Genomic DNA, 23800 nt, shown 5'->3' on the forward strand with positions numbered 1-23800 from the left:
TTTGCAACGTTCCCTTCATTTTTGTCTTTCCTCCCATAGTTCATGGGTTTTCTCAGTATATTGCATCATCTGCCTCAATTACTGTATTTCATCTGCTTGCTTTTATGATGTTTCCCCCCTACAGCAATGGCCCAGTGGGGGCGCTGTAGGTATTATGTATTGTAGTGAATTACAAGTAACGCGCCTGAACTATTATGAATGCGCCTCAGGTTGCCTCGATGGCAGACGAAGAAGTTGACGACGAAGTGTGCCGGCGCGCGCGGCTCCAGCTCTCTGGCTGTGTAGACTGACTGTGATTTTGCTGCCGTCCGCTCAGCTGTTTGGCGAACTGTATAGCTGAGGTCACTAGTACGCGAACCCCCTTTCATTTGGTGGAGGTTGCGGTCGTCTGACGCCCTGGACCTTCGCAGCCGTCTTCTCCCGCCGCTCACAATGCCTAAGGACTCCGTGCCCAGTCCTGCACCACCCACCCCGACCGTTCTGTGCGCTGGAGCGCTGCGGCAGCGTGATCCCGCTTTCTTCAGTGGCACCGGCGACGATGACGTCGAGGATTGGCTGGCATCGTACGAACGGGTGAGCACCCATAACAAGTGGGACGATGCACTCAAACTTAACAACGTCATCTTCTACCTTTCGGACGTTGCGAACCTATGGTTCAGAAACCACGAATCCGACATCCCCACGTGGTCAGCTTTCAAGTCCAATTTTTCTGATGTATTTGGCAGGCCTGCGGTGCGCAAGCTGCGCGCGGAACAACGCCTGCGGAGTCGGGCGCAGCTGCCTGGTGAAAATTTCACCAGCTACATAGAGGACGTTGTGAACCTGTGCACACGAGTTGATGCCTCTATGTCTGAGCGCGCCAAGATTGAGAACATTTTGAAAGGAATCGACGACGATGCGTTCCAGATGCTTCTGGCACGCAATCCCACCACAGTCGCCGAAGTCATTACTCATTGCCAGAACTTTGACGAACTTCGGAAGCGACGCATCCTCACCCGTTCTCCGCTCTCGCAGCAGGAATCGCTTGCTTCCCTCACATCTGACACCGACCCGGCGCAACTGTCACCGCAGATAAAGCAGTTTGTTCGGGAGGAAGTCGCGCGTCAGCTCTCGTTGATGCCCTCCAGTCACGACGCTGCGACTCCTCTGGTGGCGCCATTGCAGGAGGTCATCCGCCATGAAGTTGCCGAGGCTATTCCTACTGCACATCCAGTCCCTTCGGTTGCTCCCTTAACCTACGCCGAGGCTCAGTATCCCCAACCATCTCCTATACCCGCCCGGATGACCTACGCAGAAGCAGCGGCGCGCTTCGTGCCCCTGACTGTTCCACCTCGTCAGCCCGTCCTGCGCCCCGCCCCGTCTCTACGACCAGCCCCGGTTTCTTCGCCGTCTCCGCAGCGGCTTTACAACCCTTGGCGCACATCGGATAACCGACCCATCTGTTACTCCTGTGGGTACGCGGGACATGTCGCCCGCCACTGTCGCCGTCGCATGGTGGCATCGTCGACCATCTCAACCCCTGTGCATCCATCCCAGATGTTTTATTCGGCTTCTCCATCCTCGCCGCTAGACGCGTACGCCCCCGACCGTCGTGCTTACGAGACCCGACGTTCTCCATCACCGCGCCGTCGCTCACTGTCACCAATGCGCCGTCGCCCTCCCTCCGCTGAAGAGGGAAACTAAGATCCGCAGTTCCGGAGGCAAGAACTGCGCGCTGTTCGAAAAGCTCAAGGCCTCCGTTTTCCCCACGCAACGTTCTTCAGGTCATCGTCGACGGACTGCCGGTACATGCGCTTATCGACACGGGTGCCTCAGTTTCAGTGATTCACGAAAAACTCTGCCGCCGCTTGCGCAAAGTCACGACGCCATTTACGGGTCTCTCGCTCCGCACCGCTAGTGAACAGTGCATTGCCCCTCTCGCCTCGTGCACAGCGCGAGTCGTCATTGAAGATATATTGTATTCAGTCGAATTGTTGGTGCTGTCCTCATGCTCACATGACATAATTCTCGGGTGGGACTTTCTGTCACACAACAACGCCGTCATCGATTGCGCCCGCGCTGAAGTTGAATTTTCCCCTTTGTTTGACGAGCTTACTACTGAAACCTCTGCCCCCTTGCCACTCAAGGTCACTATCGCTGAAGATGTTGAAGTAGCGCCGGGAGCATCTGCCCTTGTTTCCCTGTCGTGCCGTGCCGCGTCGGATGACACCGTTTTATTTACGCCGTCTGCTTCCTTTGTACGCCGGAAGAACCTGCCGCTACCTTCTGCTGTCCTCGATGTTCGGCGGGGTGTCACGAAGATGCTGCTCTACAATCCATCCTCGTGTGCCCTTACCCTGCTACCTGGTGAGTCCCCTGGCTGCATTCAACCTGTCTGCCTTCTCTCTGCCCTTAATGTCCACGAGGCAGCCAGCGGTCCCTCTCTAAACGCCATGCATTCCGAGCTCGCTACTGAACCTGAGCCTGACGAACTTTTCCGCGCCGCCATCGACGATACTCTTCCGTCCACCTACCGTCAGCAGCTTTCAGCCCTTCTCCACACTTTCCGCTTCGCTTTCGATGCAGCCCATCAGCCTTTAGGCCGTACATCAACCGTGGCTCATCGCATTGAGACCGGCTCCCACCCGCCTTTTCGGCAGCGCCCCTATCGCGTGTCTGCGGCTGAGCGTCAAGTGATAAGTGAGCACGTTGAAGACATGCTGCACCGTGGCGTCATCCGTTCCTCTCACAGCCCTTGGTCTTCTCCGGTGGTGCTGGTCAAGAAGAAAGACGGTTCTATCAGATTTTGTGTCGATTACCGGCGACTGAACAAAATTACCCACAAAGACAATTATCCGCTTCCCCGCATCGATGACGCTCTTGACTGTCTCCAAGGCGCCGAATACTTCTCCTCTCTTGACTTGCGTTCGGGCTACTGGCAGGTCCCGATGGCTGCCGCTGACCGTGAGAAGACCGCATTCGTTACCCCCGACGGCCTTTACGAGTTCACCGTTATGCCATTCGGCCTGTGCAACGCGCCAGCTACATTCGAAAGAATGATGGATAACGTCTTACGAAAGCTGAAGTGGCATACGTGCCTCTGTTACTTGGACGATATCGTTGTCTTTTCGGTAGATTTTTCCACTCACCTCACGCGCCTGCAGCAGGTTCTGACTTGCCTCACCGACGCCGGCCTACAGCTTAATCTGAAGAAGTGCCACTTCGGCGCCCGGCAGCTAACCATCTTGGGTCACATTGTATCTAAGGAAGGCGTTCTCCCCGACCCGGCCAAACTTCGCGCTGTTGCGGAGTTTCCCAAGCCGACAACAATGAAGCAGCTTCGGAGCTTTATCGGTCTGTGCTCCTATTTTCGGCGCTTCGTCCGCAATTTTGCGTCGATCATTGCGCCACTCACGAAACTGCTTGGAACAGACAACCACCTGTCCGCTTGGTCCCCCGAATGCGAAGACGCGTTTACCACACTGCGCCGTCTTCTTACCTCGCCGCCCATACTTCGCCACTACGATCCGAGAGCCCCTACCGAGGTGCATACTGACGCAAGTGGCGTCGGCCTCGGAGCTGTCCTGACTCAGCGGAAAGATGGTTATGAGGAATACGTCGTGGCGTATGCGAGTCGGGTGCTCAGCAAGGCTGAATGCAACTATTCCGTTACGGAGAAGGAATGTTTAGCGATCGTCTGGGCACTCATGAAATTTCGACCCTATCTGTACGGCCGCCAGTTTGATGTCGTCACGGACCATCACGCGCTTTGCTGGTTGTCGTCTCTTAAAGACCCGGCCGGCCGCCTCGCCAGGTGGGCTCTCCGCCTTCAGGAGTTCGACATCCGCGTTGTATATCGCTCTGGCCGTAGGCACATGGACGCCGACGCTCTATCTCGATCTCCTCTGCCCACCGCCGCTGCATGCTCATCCGTGCCTGAACCCGTCCTCTCGCCTCTTACCGCCTCTGATATGCTTGCGGAACAGCGCAAAGACCCGTGGCTTGCGTCGATCATCGACGTCGTGACCAACGCTCACACTGCTGTGCCTTCGCGCACTCTACGCCGCCAGGCACCACATTTTGCGTTCCGTGATGGCCTGCTCTACCACCGTAACTACACGCAAGATGGTCGACGGTGGCTCCTCGCGATACCTCGCCATTTACGTTCTGAGATCTGTGCCTCGTTTCACGCTGACCCACAATGTGCCCACGCCGGTGTGTTGAAGACGTTTCAAAGAATATCTCAGCGTTATTATTGGCGGGGCATGTACGGGTACATTCGCCAATACGTCCGCTCCTGCATCGCCTGTCAGCGACGCAAGTCTCCCGCGCCACGTACGAGCGGCCCCTTGCAGCCATTGCCGTGCCCGGCTCGCCCATTCGATCGTGTTGGCGTCGACCTCTACGGCCCGCTGCCCTACACGTTATCTGGGAACCGCTGGATAATTGTTGGCGTCGACCACCTAACCCGATATGCAGAGACCGCCGCACTACCCGCTGCTCCTGCTCGTGACGTTGCCCACTTCCTGCTGCACAATTTTGTTCTCCGCCATGGTGCGCCGCGCGAGTTGCTCAGTGATCGAGGCCGTGTCTTTCTTTCGGACGTGGTGGAAGCCCTCCTCAGAGAGTGTCGCATCATTCATCGGACCACCACTGCCTACCACCCTCAAACTAACGGGCTGACTGAGCGCTTTAATCGCACTCTCGGCGATATGCTCACCATGTACGTCTCGTCAGATCAGTCTAACTGGGACTCTGTGCTGCCTTTTGTGACGTACGCATACAATACCGCCACCCAGTCAACCACCGGATTTTCCCCTTTCTACCTGTTGTATGGCCGTGAGCCGTCCTCCACAATGGACACGGTTTTGCCGTACACTCCGGACGCCTCCGAATGCACGCCCCTTTCCGAACTCGCCAAGCACGCCGAGGAATGTCGCCAACTGGCCCGTTCTTTCACCTCGGACTCCCAAGGTCGCCGAAAGCATGAACACGATGCCTATCAAACCGCGCACGCTTTCTCTCCAGGTTCATTAGTTTGGCTTTGGGTCTCCTCCACTACACCAGGACAGTCTTCGAAATTTCGCAGAGAACATCATGGCCCTTACCGCGTCGTCGAATCAACATCCCCTGTTAATTATATTGTAGAGCCGCTTACACCCTCTTCGGACTTGCGTCGTCGCGGCCGTGAGCTTGTCCATGTCAGTCGCCTCAAGACTTATTACGACCCGCTCCTCTTGCCAGCACCATAGGTCGCCAGGATGGCTCCTCTTCCATCCCGGGGCCATTGTAGTGAATTACAAGTAACGCGCCTGAACTATTATGAATGCGCCTCAGGTTGCCTCGATGGCAGACGAAGAAGTTGACGACGAAGTGTGCCGGCGCGCGCGGCTCCAGCTCTCTGGCTGTGTAGACTGACTGTGATTTTGCTGCCGTCCGCTCAGCTGTTTGGCGAACTGTATAGCTGAGGTCACTAGTACGCGAACCCCCTTTCAGTATGAATAAATAATAAATAAATAAGCCAGGAGTTGCTTATTCGGAAACATTCCGCACTTCGGCGAGCTGCAAACAAGTACACTCGTACATCTTAAAATTTAGGCCAAAAAATGAATTTGACACTGGATGTTAAGATTTGTTTCGCGAAGAAAATGCCATGTTTCTTAAATGGCGTGGACAACCTTGATATCTAAGACATGTAAAACAGCAAATGGTTTATCAAACCACGATTTTTAGTTTTCTTTTGTTTTTGTAATGCATACTTTGCATCTGTAATGATGAACTTATTCACGTTGCTTTTGATTTACCAATTCTAGGGTACATTTGCAGTTTATTCAGCATGGTGTCGAAAGTTACGGGGCTTCGGTAGTCTTCGTCGAACCTTGGCGTCTTCTCTAGCCGAACTTTAATATAATGTTACAAAAAATAGTGGTGACACGCACACAAAACTAAAGTTCACTTTTCAGCAATCCTTCATAAAATAGTACTTTTTTTTTTAGTAGACCTCGTGCTTCTCTAGTCCCAGCGGGCGCCTTCTTTATTTTGCTTCCATACCAATTGCTCAAAACAAATTATTCGTAGAAAGTGCTAGGTTCCCTGTATACGCACCGTTGTTGATGACATGGACGCAAAATTCTTGATGAATATGCCCTTGATGAGTGCTGGGTCGCTAACGCAAAGGGCCGGTATGCTGCCCTGAAATGTACTGAGTGAAGAAGGAAATCCGTAATATTACGTTCTAAAATATTCCCGTGGACTTTTCCAGCTCAGCTTATTTAAGCGAATACTGAACACAACTTCATCCCGGTTTCTTTTTTTTTTTTTTTTTGTTCTCAGTAAGTCCAATATTTAGTCGTTTAAAGGTTTTTCTGAAGATTGTTTCGGCAGCAAGGACAATGATATCAGTTAAAAACCTCCAAGTTTGAGGTCTTGTTTTGCCACTACGATTCAAAGTTAACGATAGCATAGAATATCAATCACTGTGCACTGCGGGATGGAAAGAGCCCAGCGGTGTATTGTAGCCACCACCAAATGCAGGCTACCTCCAACCGAACGTTGCAGACGTGCTAGTGCAATCTAGTGCAAGTCGCACCACTAGATTGGAGTTACTAGAGATTACGTTTGGAGCTGCGGGCAGCACCATGGGGACCTCAGTCAAACAGTGTGTGGCATGTTTTTGAGATCCACCTCGATGGATCTTCATTTTCCTCGCTTTGCTTTTCTTTTTATGCGTGGCATGTTGCAATCACTCAGTTCAGCCCTTGGGCTCGGCCGAGCAGTCACCAAACCACGTGACATGACGTCACGTGGTTTGGTGACGTCACCAAACCACGTAAAAAAAGAAAAAAAAAGAAGAAACAGGAAAAAAAAAACAAAAAAAGGACGGCTGAGCACGGTGGCGGTTGCCACCGCCCCGTTTCAAAGGGGGCGCTCCTATCCATCTATCCATCCATCCATACGTCACGGAGTAAAAACTGCTGATAAAATCGAGCGCCGCCAAGCAATACCTTGCGCAAAAAGACCGCGCAATATGCAACGCATTCTTGGCTTAACCAAGCTAAGCCTGGGCATTTTTTTTTTTCGCCTTCGTTCTGAGGTCCAAGGGAACTAGCCGTTGCGAAACAAAACTCACTTTTCTATTCCGAAGTATATTCCTGGAAACGACAGCTCTTTTTTCATTTTTAAACGTTTCAAAAGAATGAGTTTCGACTGAAAGCAATCTTAGGAACAGCGCCCGCACAGAACCCGTCTGCCAAATCCTTTCTGTGTCCTCGTCTTAAAATGTAGCGCTGAATTTCTTATCAAGGAAACAATGCATAACCAACTAGCCCTGCAGTGTGTTTTTTAGAAACCAGTAATCTATCGATCTAAGTCAACTTCAGTCTGTGTACAGTATACCTTTAATACCCCTCAACGCTGTTCAGGAAAATGTGCACCCCTCACCCATACACTCTTCCGAGCCTCTTCAAGCGCTGCAAGTCTCTTTCCCCAGGAAATGACTGCAAGAAAACGGGAGAAAGGAGCTCCTTCATAATGCATACTTAAGAGCATAGTCGAAGTGGTTTTGCTGCAGGTGTACTGCAGACCCGGATGTTTCTAATACAATCCAAATAAAGTGTTGGTATTACTATTCCAACAAAGTTCCTGTACAGTGCCGCTGTGCCTCGAATGCAGCCATTGTTGCACCAGAACTTTTACAGCAAATGTTCGTTTCGCTGGAGTCACCCTCCTGATGGGCGCCCAGCTGTAGAGTTGTCATCATAATTAAGCAACTTCTCTCTTCTGTCACTGACCGCGCTGGCGAGTCACGTGCCTTTCGTACGTGAGTTATCGTTTTCTGCAGCACATAAACAAGCAATCACCTTACGCACGCAGCAGCAAAAAAAAAAAAAAACTGAGCGAAGCACGTTGATTTTCGATGTTGTCGAAAAGTTCGTTATCTATCGAGGGTAGCAGAGTGAGCGTCTCCAGTTACGAGTTTCTCAAGGCGCCGCCGTGAGTCCAGCATACTGCACGCTGTGCCAGTCCCCTTAAAGGGGCTGCGAAACACTGCTTGGGGGGATACCGGCTATACTTCAGGTGGATTCTTTATGTCACACAGATGCTGACTTAAAAAGAATCACAGGAATCGATGCACAGGAACGGGAGTTATTCAATGAAGAAATTTCAAAATACAAGCAAGGCCCTCAACTCGATTTTGGCGGGGCTTCTCACTCCTATTTCGCTCTCCCGATGACGGCACCTGGTGCAACCAATCAAAACAGCCTGCCAGAGCACGTCGCGGAAGTTTGCATTCGAATGTTGCCTGCTCTCTGTAACTCGTTCTTGCTGAGACTGGCAGCGTCGTTTCCATGCCAGAGCCCCCAGTGGTGTATTTTTATTTTACTTGCTTTGCAGGGCTTTTATCTTAACAAACAAGTTGATTTTGTTGATCTAATATAAAAACACCGACAGGCGACAAAATGTGTCTCTATTTATTCACACAATTTGCAGTATATTTACTGTTTGTCCAATCATCAAGCTCGCGCCAGGTGATGTCATATCCGCTGCTAAAACCCGCCACTGTATGGGGACACCATCAGAGCCATGAATTTGTTTTTGGGAGGATATTAAACTATTAAAAAACGGAATATACGCGGTATTACCGACGCTAATAGCACCATTGTAACTCACTGTATGCGATCAACAGGCAGAACAGTCAACTAAGATTGTGTTTCTGGGCCCCTTTAATTGCAAGTTGGTGCCTGGGAGCGGCCACTGGTTGGCCGATACAGTACTCCTACATTTTTTTTTCCGGGGGGGGGGGGGGGGGGGATGTTCTCTACGACGTATCGAAAAGTTCGTTTCTGCTGTGCAGAAAGGACGAAGACGAAGGAAGAAAACGCATACCACGGGGACAAGCATATGTGTGTGGGGTACGCATTTTCTTACTTTGTACTTGTCCTTTTCGCGCAGTACAAATGAAGCACAATAACGAACCAACTAGCTCGACAAGTTTTATTGTATGAGGCAATATGCGAGTAAATACGGTATCTTAATTTAGGGCTGAAACGTTTAGTACAACATGTAATAAATGTCTCTAGCATGAATGTCTTCGTTCTTCAACAAAAGCAACCCTACGGAAATGGTTTACTGACACGGTTTAATAAATTACAGCTGACTGATGGTCACAGAACAATAATTTTAGGCAGTTCCATTAACGATACAGAATTCCTGTTATTTAACTCACCTCTTTGTGATAAGGACTTGTTGCTGCAGATAACATAGAAAATTCTTCATAAGGGATACCCTGATTCTTCCAGTAGTGTCTGTTTCTAGAAGAATACCTAAAAAGAGGAAGCGAAACCATGCGATGAATTCAAGCAGCTTATGTTCGCTCGACTCGTGGCTGAGGTGTGAGCCACGCTCCAATCTCGCTCTCATTTCTTACACGGAGGAGGTGATAATGCTCAGTGGACGGCAGTACATTTACCCCATCAATTTCCACAAATTTTAGCACACTTCAGACGAATTCGGTTCCCCGTGGCTTTTCTTAGAGACCTGGAGCGAGTAATATATAGGACTGGCCTAATAACCTTGCACACATTTGATCACAGAATGTTTAAAGCTAGTGAATATTTAAAGCGATATCACATCCCCACTTGCCATGTCGATAATCGATGAATGAAATAGCAAGAAAAAATTTCTGTTTGCGCGCATAATAGCATGAAATGCGGGTCGTTAAAAAGCTCTCTCCTACAAACTAACGGCAGCGGCTGCACTAATATAAACAGATTTCATCCTGGCGATGGCATGCATGAGGCAGCGGTAGAACATTTTGCAGCAGTAAACGCTGTTTTTCAGAATCTGCGACAACATACGTGTGAGCTGAGGCGAGATTATAAATTGTATATAAATAGTTTATCTGTGTCACAAGGCGCGTATGGTTCCTACCTTGAAGGTTACAAACCTTGGTCTCCAAAACATTGTGGAGCAGGAAAAAGGAAACAGAAAAAAGCTGCTGAGAAGGTAGTAAGACTATTTGTGTTGAAAAAGTGAACAGTTTCATTGAAGGGCTGGCCAAGTTCAACAAAAATGATTCCCTAACTGTGAGGTGAGGTGTAATGGTTCGTACTTTCAAAAATCTACATGGTATTTTTCAGCGTTTGTTTAGGAAACTCGCAGTAAACTGCGTACTGCATGCGGCTAGTTATGCAGCACGTTGCCGGTAACGCAAAACAGTAAAAGTGAGAACCTTTGGTAAAAGAAACGAAAGAGAGCGATAGCCGAAGGTCATTAGAGTGACATCATCCCAGTGGGGACGTTGGGATGTATCAACGTTCCTTCATCGAGGAATATCAAGAAATAGCACAATCTAACAAAAAGTAAAAACAACGCTAATTCAACACAAACCACGCAGAAAGACTGACAGGACGGGCATAGGACGGGACGAGCACCCGTCCTGTTCGTCTTTCTGTGTGGTTTGTGTTGAATTAGCGCCTTTTTAACTTTTTTTTAGACAATGCTGCACCAACTATCCCGGCAAAATGTACTGTTAAATGAATAGCACAAAGCTGATCTTATCTCCTCCGGATGTGGAGCCTGTTCGTCAGAGCTGCTGCCTTTTGTCTGCTGGGGGAGTACAAGCACGCTGCGACTAGCCCCTGTTTTGAATGAACACAGTCATCGTTAGTTTAGGTTGTTCATGGTTGCCTGCGTCCATTGTTAGCTTTTGAAATCACAAGAGTGCAAGTAGGGTGAATCTTCAAATGTGTTTGTACTCAGCAGTTTTGTGCTGTTCGGATTACAGCTTCATCACAGACTCGAACATCCACGTCAGGGCGATCGCACGTGTATGAACTATAGCTCACTTTTATTTTAGCAAATGTTCTCACTATTGCTGCTGTGTGTTACTGAGTAAAAGCTGCATAACTGGCCACTAGACGTCGTTGACCACCAACTGGGTCCTTTGAGCTAGTTTGCGACTATTTTGCGCCATCCACCTTACAGTATAGAGATCGTAACGTTGGTCTTCTCACTCTATAGAAGGAGTAAAACCTCTGAAGGATACGCGTTTCACGGGAGGCGAACTGCACCGTTTTTTCTATCAGCAACCGCCTTCCTTCTTCAACGGAGGTATATTGAGATAGCGCACTGGTGACATAGGGGGAACCATGTCTAAATGTGTCGGCGTTTTTGGAAAGACGAAAACAATCATTTCAATTCCTTCATAATGAAAAGGTTCAGCGCAGCAGAGAACACTTAATGACTACAGCTCGTACGTTGTAGAATCGGATAGTATTCAGTGTGTTCGTCGGAAAAATGGGCATTTCTCGGCACACGCATGACGACGCTGGCAGATTCACTTAAAAGTTGTATAAAAGTGAGAGCGAACTGCACGAGTTCTAGCCATGCAAGCCGAAAACCCTGTCGTCATCTCTGCGTGCTTGACTGGACCCGATCCTGGCACTTCCGAATCCCTTACTCCCGTCCCTGAATTTGGGCCCAGGCTTCAGAGTCAAAAGTTGTATATGCCAAGCATCAGGCTAGCGGAGTTCTGATGGTGGCAGTTTCGTTCATTCTAGCTGGTGAATTGTGTGTAGCATGCTCTGGAGAAATATGCGAGAGGAACTGGGTTCAGATTACACATTCAAATACACGAATTCACCGTTAAGTTCTAACGAAACAAGCACGCAGGCAAATCGTAAAGAAGTAACTCAGTTAAACATTTCGCATTCTAATTGTTTGCTTCAATACACGCACTATGCCCAGCAAGGTAATGTAAGAAGACAAAAAATGGTGTTAAGTTTTTCTATCATTACGCTGCTGTATAGGTTATACCGCATTTTAAGCAAAACTTCGAGTTGGTTAGGGTAAACTGTTATCTCATGAATCGATCAAAAGGAGTACATAATGAAGCCACGTTAAATTATAGCAGTTTTGTTCACAAACGTGGTGAATGAGGGATTCTGTTACCCGACTTGTAATCAGAATTTTTCTACTGCACTTGCAACCCAATAGGTGCAGCATTAAAAAGAAAAGCACCCTTCATTTCACCTGCCAACAATGACAAAGAGACAAGAAGAATAGGCCCCAGTTATGCACTTCCATTGTCACGTCGCTTGTTGTCTCGCGCTTGAAGCGAGAGTGATGAGGAAAGTAACGATCGGCGGTGTACGCAAATAACTTACATATAGAACGCCACGCAGATCAGAATGGGAAGCGAAGTCCACGTCAAGAGTGACCACGCGAAAATCATCTTAAGCCTATATGTCTATAACGTCCGACGTTGCACTATCATAATGAGCTTCTCTGTAGGCGGGCTGTAAGCACACAGCGCTGTGAAAAAAACAAGCTATTCACTGCGCAGTACTACTCGCGTGTGTTTTGTCGCAGCTGTTCGCTCCGCGTGTATCGGAAGCAAAAAAAAAAGGCAACATAAAACAAGGCAGTTTGCTTATCCTTTCGACAGGAAGCGGGAGGTAGTCTAAGGTCATAGATGCTGTGCACAGCCGCGCTCATCTCTGGGCTATGCGTCAGTGCCGCCGCAAACACTGCTTGCAACGGGGTGCGACGGATATGAGTAGCCACCAGAATAGACAGACAAGCCCCCAGCGCCCTCTAGAAACTTTAGAAATAGTTGTCGGGCTGGTTGGTTATCGCCTTGTAAAGACATAAGGAATAGCACTAAAGATACGACGCAAAGAAAGACCCACACACAGGACGAGTACAAACTGACAACTGATATATTCGGAGGCTGTCACTAACAAATGCAGAAAAGCCAGCGTTTGTGCGTAAGACGCTGTCACAATAGGCCTGGGGGGGGGGGGGGGTATGCAGTCATCAACACACTCTACAAGACATAATTTAAAAAATTAATTGAGATCTGTACAATGTCACTGATGTGTCACTGATGCAGCTGTGCGTGTTCTTTATGAAAAAAGCTTCTATAATCTTTCGTGGTATGTCGCTCCTGCGCCTGCCGAGATTTTTTAAGTCATGTTGACGTGGTCGACACTTGCGCTTTTGCATTCCTGCGCCCGTGTGGTCGTACCAGCACAAAATGAAATGAAAGTGACCCCCGGCAGGCTACCCCTGGGTGACCCGGACGGGGGTAAGTGAAAGCCTGCTCCAGAAGATCTAAGGAAAATCGCACAAAAGCATTGTGCAGAAGTTAATTAGCATTTTTCTATTTTCTAGTTACGTGTTGATCACTGCACGTTTTTTGTTTGTTCGTTTTTTCCCCCAGGGAGCAAGCGGAGCCTTGGAATAAGGAGCCCACTTACAAGCTCGAACAACTTCCCTTCTTTTTAATAAATGTTTTTCTTCCTCCTACCCCTTCCCCAGGTGTGTCGTGAAAGCATCTCACCCATATGCGCCGACTTTTCTATATTTCGTTCCGACAGCCTCTGAATAAATCAGTTGTTCGCGCTCTTCCTGTCTGTGTGTCTTTCATTGTTGTTTGTTGCGTTTTAGCGCAATTTCTTACGGCCTTACAAACCCTCTTGAAAGGTTTCATTTAGCCATAAGTCCTTTATAGTTAATCGGTAAATTATTTCGTCAAAATTAAAAAAAAAAGGAATGACGGACGATTTAGCAGAGCGCAGACATCCAAAGCAGAGCGCGGGAGATTGACAGTTAAACACGCAGTTGTTCCGCTGTGAAGATGACGTACTCGTCCAATGACGCACTGGCCTCCGCGGGTTCGAAACCCACTCGCGGCCACAGAGTGCTTCGCCATAAGGTCTTCTGCATAGCTGGCCTGAAAGTCTGCAGACAGGTTGCCCACAACCCGGTGGGCATGGGCACGTTCCTACCTGTCAGAGGCTTCGGGCAGACAAACATCGGTGAAATCCGAATTGTGAGTTTTAAAGTAATAAAACCTGCAGCTCGACTTCAGTCGGCACGAAAAAGAATAGACTGCCCCGTTTTCCTCTTGTCTATAACCATCTTGACTTGCTGTGAGCCTCAGCAATTTCACTGCTCGGCTCCACAGCTTACCTTGGCTGCTCCGCTTCAATGGAACGTGCGCCACACCTACTCCTCCTCCACGACTCTGAAAAAGAAAGAAAAAGACACTGAACACAATTGACAAACTTTAATGCACCACCTCGCACGAAAGGGACAAGGTCAAATGCTGGATGGCATGCACGGTGGGAAATATTAAAACCAAAATATTAGGTCATCCACGACTTGGGCGATAAACATCAACTTGCTACTATTTCAAATCGTCTTCCTGCTACTGATACTCCAGACGGAACGTTTACGGTACACTGCGCTAAGTTGACGAAAGGCGCGAGATTTGAAAAAGCCGATTGACAAGAGCGTTTTATGGAAAGTCGATCGGTGCTTTTCTCATAGCTGCCTATATCTGTCGATTATGCGTTTGTGCCGTGGTTGGTAAGCTTCGAGCGCCAGCCGCGCCATTATGCGAAAGTTTGGTCGAGAAAATTCAAAATAAGTTCGACGAATCTACCGGTGAGCCAGCACAGGATGCCAGTGAGAACGTGTTCATTTGTTTACAGACATGACACGATAATATTTACTTCCATCAATGGGCAGAACAATCTCTAAACTCGCTGTTTTATGGCCACTACTCTGGCTTCACGAGATATGTATCTGCCTCACGCGCTGCCACTGTCCACGAGCCAGACGAAGAAGAAACCGCATCCCTTGATTCAGCCCTTGTCTGGCGTTCTTTCACGGTCACTAGCGGTGTACTTAATAATTCGGCGGTCATGACGGCAGGCGGAAGAAGCTTCCAGGTTCCTAAGCAACAGGGCTACGCCCCCACTAATTCCAAAGGCGGCGACTTTAACTCCGACCTGTCTTCACTCTCATCGTTCAACGAAGGCAGCGATGAGGACGCCGCCAAGAGTAGCAGCTTCTCGGCGGACACGGCGCTCCTGCTCCTCAGTCGCTACGGCGGGTTCGTCTCGGTCATGACTCTGCTTATGTTGATCGTGGCCTACGCAGCACCCGTCATTGTGCGTGCCTACGCGCTCGGCTGCACGGACCCGGGCTGCATGGAACCCAGCGCGTCTCTGGAGCTATCGCTGATGGACGCCAGGGGGGACCCGTGCCAGGACTTTTACGGCTACGTCTGCGGAGGCTGGCAGAGGGAGAACCCCGGCGTCTCCAGCCACTTCCAGGTGGGTACTGCGAGAAAGGGCTCTCTGTTGAAAGGGATGCCTTCGCGAGTCTTGGGGGCTGCGCATTGTTTTGGTGCGGTAGCACTTCTAGCCCCAAGCAGGACGGGTAATCGGCCCAGTATTGGATATGGCTGTTCTCACTCTGGCTCTTTATAGGGCTGGCCTTTGCCAATACATTTTCAATATTGGGCCAGTTAGGTGTGCTGCTGGGGGCCGGACTCCCCGGGTTTCAGCGGTGTCCTTATGTACATGTATGAAACCCCTAACTGGGTCAGTGGACTCAACCGCGCTTTGAGGTACGTGGCGGCGGTGCCCACCTGCAAAAAAACGTGTTTTCGCACAATATTCCGCCATTAGCAACGCTAAATCGGCAGCCATGATGGAGCGGAAGCTCTACTCCTCCCGTACAAAGCTGAAGGTCATGTGGCTATGTAATTTGACCTTCAAACAAGGAGGGGCGGAGACTTGGCTCTGACGTCATGCCACGTGATGCGTCACGCCTCGCGACAAAGCGCTTTGAGCTGACGGCGCTCGTTCGCCTCACAACTATCGAATCACGTGACTCGCTGCGCCTCGCCTTTGCACTCTCGCCACAGCCGGAAATCACATGACGCGCCATTCGCTATATAAAAGCACATGCGGGCGCTTACCTTCACACAAAACCATAGACGAGCAACGTGCCAGGACTAGTGCTTCAACGATGTATATTTGCCGTCCAAGTCAAACCACTGATATGCAATAAAGTTCATTCAAAGCTAAACCATGCCTAACCATCCAGAGCTTTCGCTCGCCTTACTAGGTTCACCTGGGTTGAACCACAGCTATCTTTTTTTTTTCATTGTGAGCCGGCAGAACTGTTGCGCGGGGAAAGCAATTAGCAGTGGTGGATAAAAGGTTTACTTTTTTGTTTGTATTGTAACGACCAGAGGCTGTCTGACCTGCATGTACTGCTTTCTTGTAATATTTCTGCGAAGCATTTTCCTGCCTGCGTCGGTTTGTGTAGTGGAAGGAAAGTCACGCGCCCGCCGGCGGCGTTCAGACAATAGAGGGATTTGGCAGAGCGCAGACGTACTAGCATAGCCCGTCCATGTGGTAATTATTATGCACTTGGAGAGAATTAGGAAATTTTCATAATTCTGTGAGGAGCATGCCGTGATTGCAGATATCAAATTGCCCTCTTCCTCGGTATTTTGGTATAGAATTTCTGTCGCGTCCTCTTATGTCTGAGTCATGGCTCAACGAGGCTTTGAACGCTCAATTATTCTTCTCTTTGCTCAGTGCTATTATATGACGTCTTTATGTGAACAAAGCAGGTAGTTCTATCAAGTTTGAAACACTCACGCTTGCAAAACAAGCAAGTGAAGACACTCGGTGGAACTATTCCAGAGCTGCCGTAAAACACGGCGACGTCAATTTTAAAAGCGATTTTCTACGTCGATTTGTTTTAAAAGTGATTTTCTGCGTTGACTTCTCATTCCTCGCTTAGCTGATAAGCTTTTGTGCACGATTTTTTTCTTTTTTGTTCACTTCGGGCACATCTCATTGCGCCCACTTTTGTGGACATTCCGCTTTGTATACGAAGATTTGAGAAGTGACGCTGAAGGAGCTACACTTAATTTTGATAACTTGGGTGGCAGGCTAGCATGCGCAGTGGCAGGCGCGCCTCCCCACCTACGATATGCCTACGCTAGTATATCTGGGCTATGCTTCAGCTGCGCAGCATATCCTAGGTTGAACTTGGTCGTAAGGAACCCGCACACAGGGAGTGTACCATCCGTGTTTCCGTGTTCCATGTGTGACTTGGAGTTAGTGCATTCACTAAAACGGCAGGTGTGATGCGGAGTGGCCCGCTTAATTCCTTCCACTTCACCATAAAAGAGAGAGAGTCGTATGGAAGCTATTCTTTATATCTTCCGAATACTACCTGTCTCTCTCGTGCTAAACTTAGTCTGTAACAACGCTTTGAAACTACCTTTTATCAGATTTGTTACGCATGGCTTCTGTTTTACAAGGTCCTGTCCTTCCCCTCCTACATGTTCGGCTGCTGCCCCCATGGCGGCGCTCGCAGGTTCTGCAGCAGCGTGTCGCCACCGCCGCCATCATGAGCCTCGTGCTGGAGGAAGGCGAGGAGGCGCTGCCGTCGCAGCAGGTGTCGCTCCTCTTCCAGCGCTGCGCACAGGTGGCCTTCAACGAGCAGCACCGGATGGACGAGCTGCAGGGCTTCCTGAAGCGCTTCAACCTCAGCTGGCCCACGCCCCAGCCTAGGTGCGTGCAGTAGCTAGGGTACGAAAAAAACAAACAGGGGTTGCAGGACGTAGGGTCATGAATTTACCAGTAATACACCTAGACGGCTCCGCTATCGGCTAGAAGTGGGCATTTAAAACGCAGCTTCAAGGATATTACCGTGTGTTGGACCGAGAAAAACGTCAGTCAACTACAAACCTTCTACTCTTTTGGCGAATTCACCACTCTTACGTATTGAAGCATTCAATACTGTATTTATGATGAGTATCAACAGCCGGCTGACGCCCAGGCCATTAGAAAGGCCTCTCCCGATTACCTCCAACACCTGCTGTTCCATGCCAGCCTGTCCAGCCTTATACCAGATTACCCCCCTGTACTATAGAGTACAGAGGGTCTCCACTGAGACCCTCAGACAAGGGCACCAGTGGGCCTAGACTGAGGGCTTCAATGGCCCCCCTGAAACTGTGCGCACGCTCGTAATTTCGTTTTCTTTTTTTTTTTGTCCACTGCGGTCCTCTATGGAGCGCTTAACTACCGTCTAGTCGACGCTCCGTGATGTTGCTAAAAGATTGTATTGGAGAGCTGTTCGCTTGTAAATACATGAGTTGATAGCCAGGTGGGCTCAGGTTTTTTGCAGGGGTAAGACACCATCATCACCATCATTGAGGCACGATCATATCCGGTTGCCAAGCAACGAAGTTGCGCCGTAGCTAATCGAAGTTGGAGCTCGCAGCTCGAGCAGTGCGACCGGACCATCTAAGCGTGCTGTCCAAGGTGCGTTTGGGCTGGGCTCATCTCCTGGCATCCTTCCACAACAACCTCAGCTGTTACGTCACACCGCGTGACTGATTTAATTGTTGTGGAAGCGGCACCTCCTAAAAATCGCATCTTTTTCTAGTCGTCTACTTAACGCGTTTTTTTTTTTTAGAGCCATGTTTTTGCCTCGAGGCGTGAAGAGGGTTAGTAATGATGGATGAGAGAAAAGGATGATTAAATAAATAAATAATGTCCATTCTAATGAAATTAAAGAATGTTAAGAAATGGGAAGTCCAGCACTCCATTGTCGCTTTGCAACACTCATGTCCTTACCTGAGGTCGTCGCTTCTTACCCTGTACAAGAGGTTCTTTCTGGTTAACCTTCCTGCCTTTCCTCGTTCTGTCCTGTCCGGCCCCTGTTTCAGCCATTCCTTTTTCCTCCTCCATCACGATGTGATTAAGGTGTCCTCCCAGAGCGAGACGTATGCCGCGCCTTTCCTCTCCTCCAAGGTCCAAGCTGTCGACGCTGGACGTTCTGGTCGCCCTATCCCTGGACTGGGGCGTGCCGGTGTTCTTCCAGCTGAGCGTCGACACGTACTTCAAGCGTCCGGGCTTCCGCACCCTGCACTTCTCCGGCAACCCGTACATGCTGGAGTGGTTCATGGCGCGAAACGCGCTCCAGGAGAGGGGCGCCCTGCTCGCCTACTTCGAGCGCGCCTCGGTCATCCTCAGCGGCTCGAAAGTGCCCAAGAGCGCCGTGGAGGAGGCAAGTGGGAGGAGCGAAAGTTTCTGATACGGAAGAAAAAAGATAGACTTACTTCACTTCGACTAAAAAAAAGTACTAGCTATCGACTCGTATTTTACAAAGCTCGCTGTTTATTATGAAGCTCTGTGCATTAGCGAAAACTATATGCTATACTCTAAACATAAATGATTAAAAAGGGGAGTAATCTGTACTCATGCCCACTCCCTTTTATAAAAGTGAGTGACTAGAGGACAGCTCACTCCCTTTTTATTCCCATATAAGTGTATTCATGTTTAGTGTGTAGACGTGGTAGTGCCTCTTCTCTGTATCTGAAGCGAGAGGCCAGCCACACAACTTACAGCATTTTTCGCTAAAGGAATTTTTAAGTTCCCTCTTTTGCGGTTATTTGCCTTGTCATGTCACACTTATATATATAGTACTCTGATATCTCCGCCGTAAATTAGTATATTTAGATCTGTAAGGTGCATACGTGTGTATACTATTTATTGCGTTGTTGCGCAGTATATCCACCTTTAAATTAACTTTACTGCGCACTTTGTAGATTTTCATACCACACTGCTACTAATTTATGTCGTAATCAAATTGTATCGTATCGTAACCGAAGCCTCAAGCACCGACATGCTTCAGGCATGTTCTTCCTATGGCTTGAGCTTCTTTACAGATGGTTCTTTTTAACCTAAAAAAATACTCCGCTTGGCAGTTATGGTTTGCAGAAAATAAGCTGCAGAAATCTGAGCATGGCACTTAGCTACCTGGCGTATTTCTCTTGGTCCGTATGCTGTCTTTACATCACCGCTGTTAAAACTTTTACTGCTTTATTCGGGCGTCTGAGAGGCGTTACGCGAAAATGTATATGCATGCAGGTTCTTCAGCTGGATAATCACGTGCTGATGACAATGGTGCCCTCTATGATGGATTCGCGGCCTGACGCCGACCTGGTGTACGTGGTCATTGAACACTTGGATTACATCACAGGCCCTTACCTGTCCTCCGCCGAGTGGCTGAAGGTGAGTGCGATCCCAAGCACACGGACTTGTACATTTACAAGCTGTGAACGATGCACCCATAAAATTTGTTATGGGTGGCATAAAATAATGCCACCTGGTGGTTTCACGTGGCGTCAGAAAGACAAAGAAGTTAGAGACGCGCGCGCTCTTCGAGTGTGCTTTTCCATTGCGAACAGCCGTTGACTCTGTGTCCGCTTGCCTTTTACTTTGTGTGGTGCTCGCTACTTCCGTGACAATATATACTTTTGTGATGTCGTCTAATCGCTTGGGTGCGGTAAAATTTCCCTCGACAAGCGCGTACTATATAGCTCTTTGAAGTCGGCTCAATCGTTGCTTTCACAAATGTTTATCGTCCTTGTTTGGGTCATTAGAAGTTGTTTGACCTGCGTGCATAAATACCGGTGCTACGATTACATGTGTTGCGCGTAATATTGGATGAAATTAATCAAGTGCACGCAAAAATTACCTCTAGGTTATCAACCGGCACTTGCCCGTGGAGATGGGCCCAGACGACGAGATTTTCGTAATGAACAAGCGTCTGCTGCGGCTCCTGGGGCTCCTCGTCGGCAGCGTGGAGGACACCACGGGACTGCTCGCCTACGCCACGTGGCACGTGGCGCGGCACCTGGCGAGCATGACGTCGTACCCGCTGGCGCACGCCCAGTTCGCCGTCGAGCCCGGCGCCGACACCACCACGCTGGGCTACATGATCGGCCGCTGCTACATGGACAGCGACGCGGTGATGCCCTTCGCCTTCGCGCGCGTCTTCAACCGGCGCTGGCTGCCGGCGGACTCCGTGGGCAACGCGAGCGACATCCTCGAACACATCCGCACCGTGGCCAACTCGAGCATGGCTTCGCTCTCCTGGTTGGACGACGAGACCAGGCGTGGCGCTCTGGACAAGCTGACCACACTGCACGCCATCGTGGGCAGCCCCGACGGGCTGTCCCAAGAAGACGCCTTGCGGCGCCTCTACCCGTACGTGCCCGCCCTGAGCGGCTCGTACCTGGACATGGCGCTCGCGGTGCGTTCGGCGGAGCTGCGCCACGCCAAGAAGTTCCTGCGCGTCAACGGGTCGGCGCGGTCCGTGGATGAAGTGAGCGTGCCGCTGACGCTGGTCAACGCGTTCTACCTGCCCGTGTACCACGTGATGGTCATCCCGGCGGCCATCCTGTACCCGCCCTTCTTCGTCGCCGGTTACCCGGCGTCGTACAACTACGGCAGCCTCGGGCACGTCGTGGGCCACGAGATGACGCACGCGTTCGACCCGGACCTTGGTCTGTACGGCCGCGACGGAATCCGCCACAACTGGTGGACTCCGGTCTCGCAGGAGATGTTCATGGCTAAGCTTCAGTGCCTGCGCCGGCTGTACAACGAGATACCCTGGTCCGCCGGCGGAGCCAACTTCGGGGAGCAGGCCCTGTCCGAGAACTTCGCGGACAGCGGCGGGATGATCAAGGCGTACCGGGCGTACCGGGCGTACCGGGCCACAGCGCAGCCGCGAGTCGCGGTGCCGCCGGGCCTGGCTCGCTTCAGCGACGAGCAGCTGTTTTTCGCCAGCAGCTGCTTCAAGTGGTGCGCTGGCGAGACGAAGCAGAATGCCGGCAGATACTCGCCACCGCGGCTCCGCTGCAACGTGCCCCTGCTCAACATGCCGGAGTTCGCGCAGGCGTTCGAGTGCGGCGCCGGCAAGGCCATGAACCCGACGAGCCGCTGCGACACCATGTGACAAACGCGACGCGCATCCTTGCCAGTATTGTGCACATACACCTATTTCATTCGTAGTTTGATTACGTTAGTTCCTACCATTCGCATACAAAAGTTTTTTGTTCCCCTATTAGCAAGCATTGCTTCTCATCGAACGATGTACAGAAATGCGCACAATAGCGAGTATACTGCGGCTCATGAACGATGTCAACGTTCTATATATGCACATTGCTTGATAGACAATGAATCGCGAGTGCCACTATGCAAAAGGCAGCTGTTAAGGTTCGAGCTTGCGCTTGTTAAAGGGATTATACTAGAACGACTTCCGCCGCATGTTGTAATTCCCAAGCACATGAAACAAAGGCATTTAGGTCACTGACGCTATCTTCTTTTTTTTTTTTCAAGCGTTTAGTATTTCTGAAAGTAAAGAACTAGTTATGATATGATGGTCTCTCTCCAATCTCATATTTCAGTCAAGACCAATCAAATATATCGCATATCGATCCTGTGTTAGTTCATATTTATAACTTGCGCGTCACAACAGGTACATTCGCAGGAAAAATGAAAATTGCAGAAGTGAAAGCGTATGATATAGATGAAATGCCTTGGAATAAAAAATTACTCCCCTGTCTATTCTCTCCTTTTTTTCTAAAGGCCTTGAAAATGTTCTAAATTATTTTCGAACAGATGGAAAGAAAGTAAGCACATGCGCTCGGTATGCATTTCTAAAAAATAAACATTTTCATGACAGAAAAATACATGCTGCAAAATCTCGAAAATAAGCTACTTGTAATAATACTATGAATTTTGCGAAAGATTGCGACTTCATGAGACATAACTTCTTAATTAGCTGGAGTGATATGGCATTATGGGTTTAACATTACAGTTACAAAATTCTTATAAACACACAGCAATTCATATCCATAGAAGCGAGACTAACACAAGAAGGTGTCCCTTTAACAATCCTCAGTCCTTTTCTGAACAAAATATAGATTAATGACATTTTTCTCATTCATATTGAGGCACAACTAAATTAAGCATACACTAACGTTTTTCGATCAAATTCTTACACAGGTCTAATAGCCGCGACATACCCAACAATTCGGGACAAAAGCATTTTTGAGCAGGAAACCGTTTATGAACGCAATTTTTTCAAGGGTCGCAACTTGAGGCTGGTTTGAAAGTGGTAATAGGCGCCGCAACTCTTCCCGTACAATTTCGCGGATCACATCCCGCGGTGGCCTCCGAATGCTGCGCCATCTGAGGAAGTTATTGAGGTCACTTGGAGCTGTCGAGGGAAATGGGGGGCTCGTGCTTCCAAAGTTTTCTCAATGGTGGCTGCTTCCCTGGTGAATTCAGCGACAGTCTTGGGTGGATTGCGGGTCAAACCAACGAAAAGTGCCTCTTTAGCACCACGCATCAGAAGCTCCACCTTCTTCTCCTCCGTCATATCAGGATCGACTCGTCGAAAAAGGCACTGACTCTGTTGGATGCGTGACTGTAGAAGCAGCTGATCTCTTTCTTTCCTGATAGTGCTAGTGAAGGCCTTCAGAAACTCCCGCTTGAATAATTCCCACGTCGCTAGAGAAGCTTCGTGGTTTTCGAACCATATTCTCGCTGGTCCTTCCAAGGCGAAGAAAACATGGCTCACTTTAGTCTTGTCGTCCCAACTGTTGAACACGGCGACACGCTCAAACTGTTCAAGCCATTCTTCAGGATCCTCGCCCGGCGAAGCGTTGAACGTGGGCGGCAGTCGGGGCTGGTGTAAAAGAGTGGGGGTAGGTGTTGTAGCCATGGCTGAAGTCGAGATTGAGGGGTCCTCCTTTGTTTGCGTGCGGTCCGGTATCAGTCCGAATTCTGGTGGACACCTCTGGAGACGACCGCTGCTTCGCCCTTCGCCTGCGGATGGGACGGCTTCTGCGGCTTTCTCGTGATCATCTTCGAGACGGCTCGGGCTACTCTGACGGCTCCCAGGGGGTCAGGGCGACAGGGACATCCGTTAGCACCTCCACCAGATGTCACGTATAGTGGTGACTGCAGTCCGGCAAACAGGAAAACAGCGAGAATGTGTTCAAAAAGACACTCTTTATTTGGGCTGACTTTTGCCCGCAAAGAACTGAATCACTCGTCTTGCATCACAAAAAAAACCGATAAAGCGGTGTGACGGCAGCTTTGAAGAATCAACAAACACTACAAACATTCTCGGCATTATA

At 49.5% G+C, this 23800-nt stretch overlaps 1 protein-coding gene across 1 annotated transcript; it reads left to right on the forward strand.

Annotated features, from left to right (window-relative positions):
• The first annotated feature begins 19730 nt into the window (after positions 1–19730).
• LOC149340542 (endothelin-converting enzyme homolog) lies at positions 19731–21609 on the forward strand. Its single transcript, XM_089551288.1, has 2 exons — positions 19731–19880; positions 20353–21609. The coding sequence occupies exons 1-2, from the start codon at positions 19731–19733 to the stop codon at positions 21607–21609; spliced, it is 1407 nt and encodes a 468-aa protein (XP_089407414.1).
• The last annotated feature ends 2191 nt before the right edge of the window (positions 21610–23800 follow it).

This window comes from Amblyomma mixtum, chromosome 6, assembly GCF_055824585.1.
Source record: "Amblyomma mixtum isolate Tamu chromosome 6, ASM5582458v1, whole genome shotgun sequence".
Lineage (NCBI taxonomy): Eukaryota > Metazoa > Arthropoda > Arachnida > Ixodida > Ixodidae > Amblyomma > Amblyomma mixtum.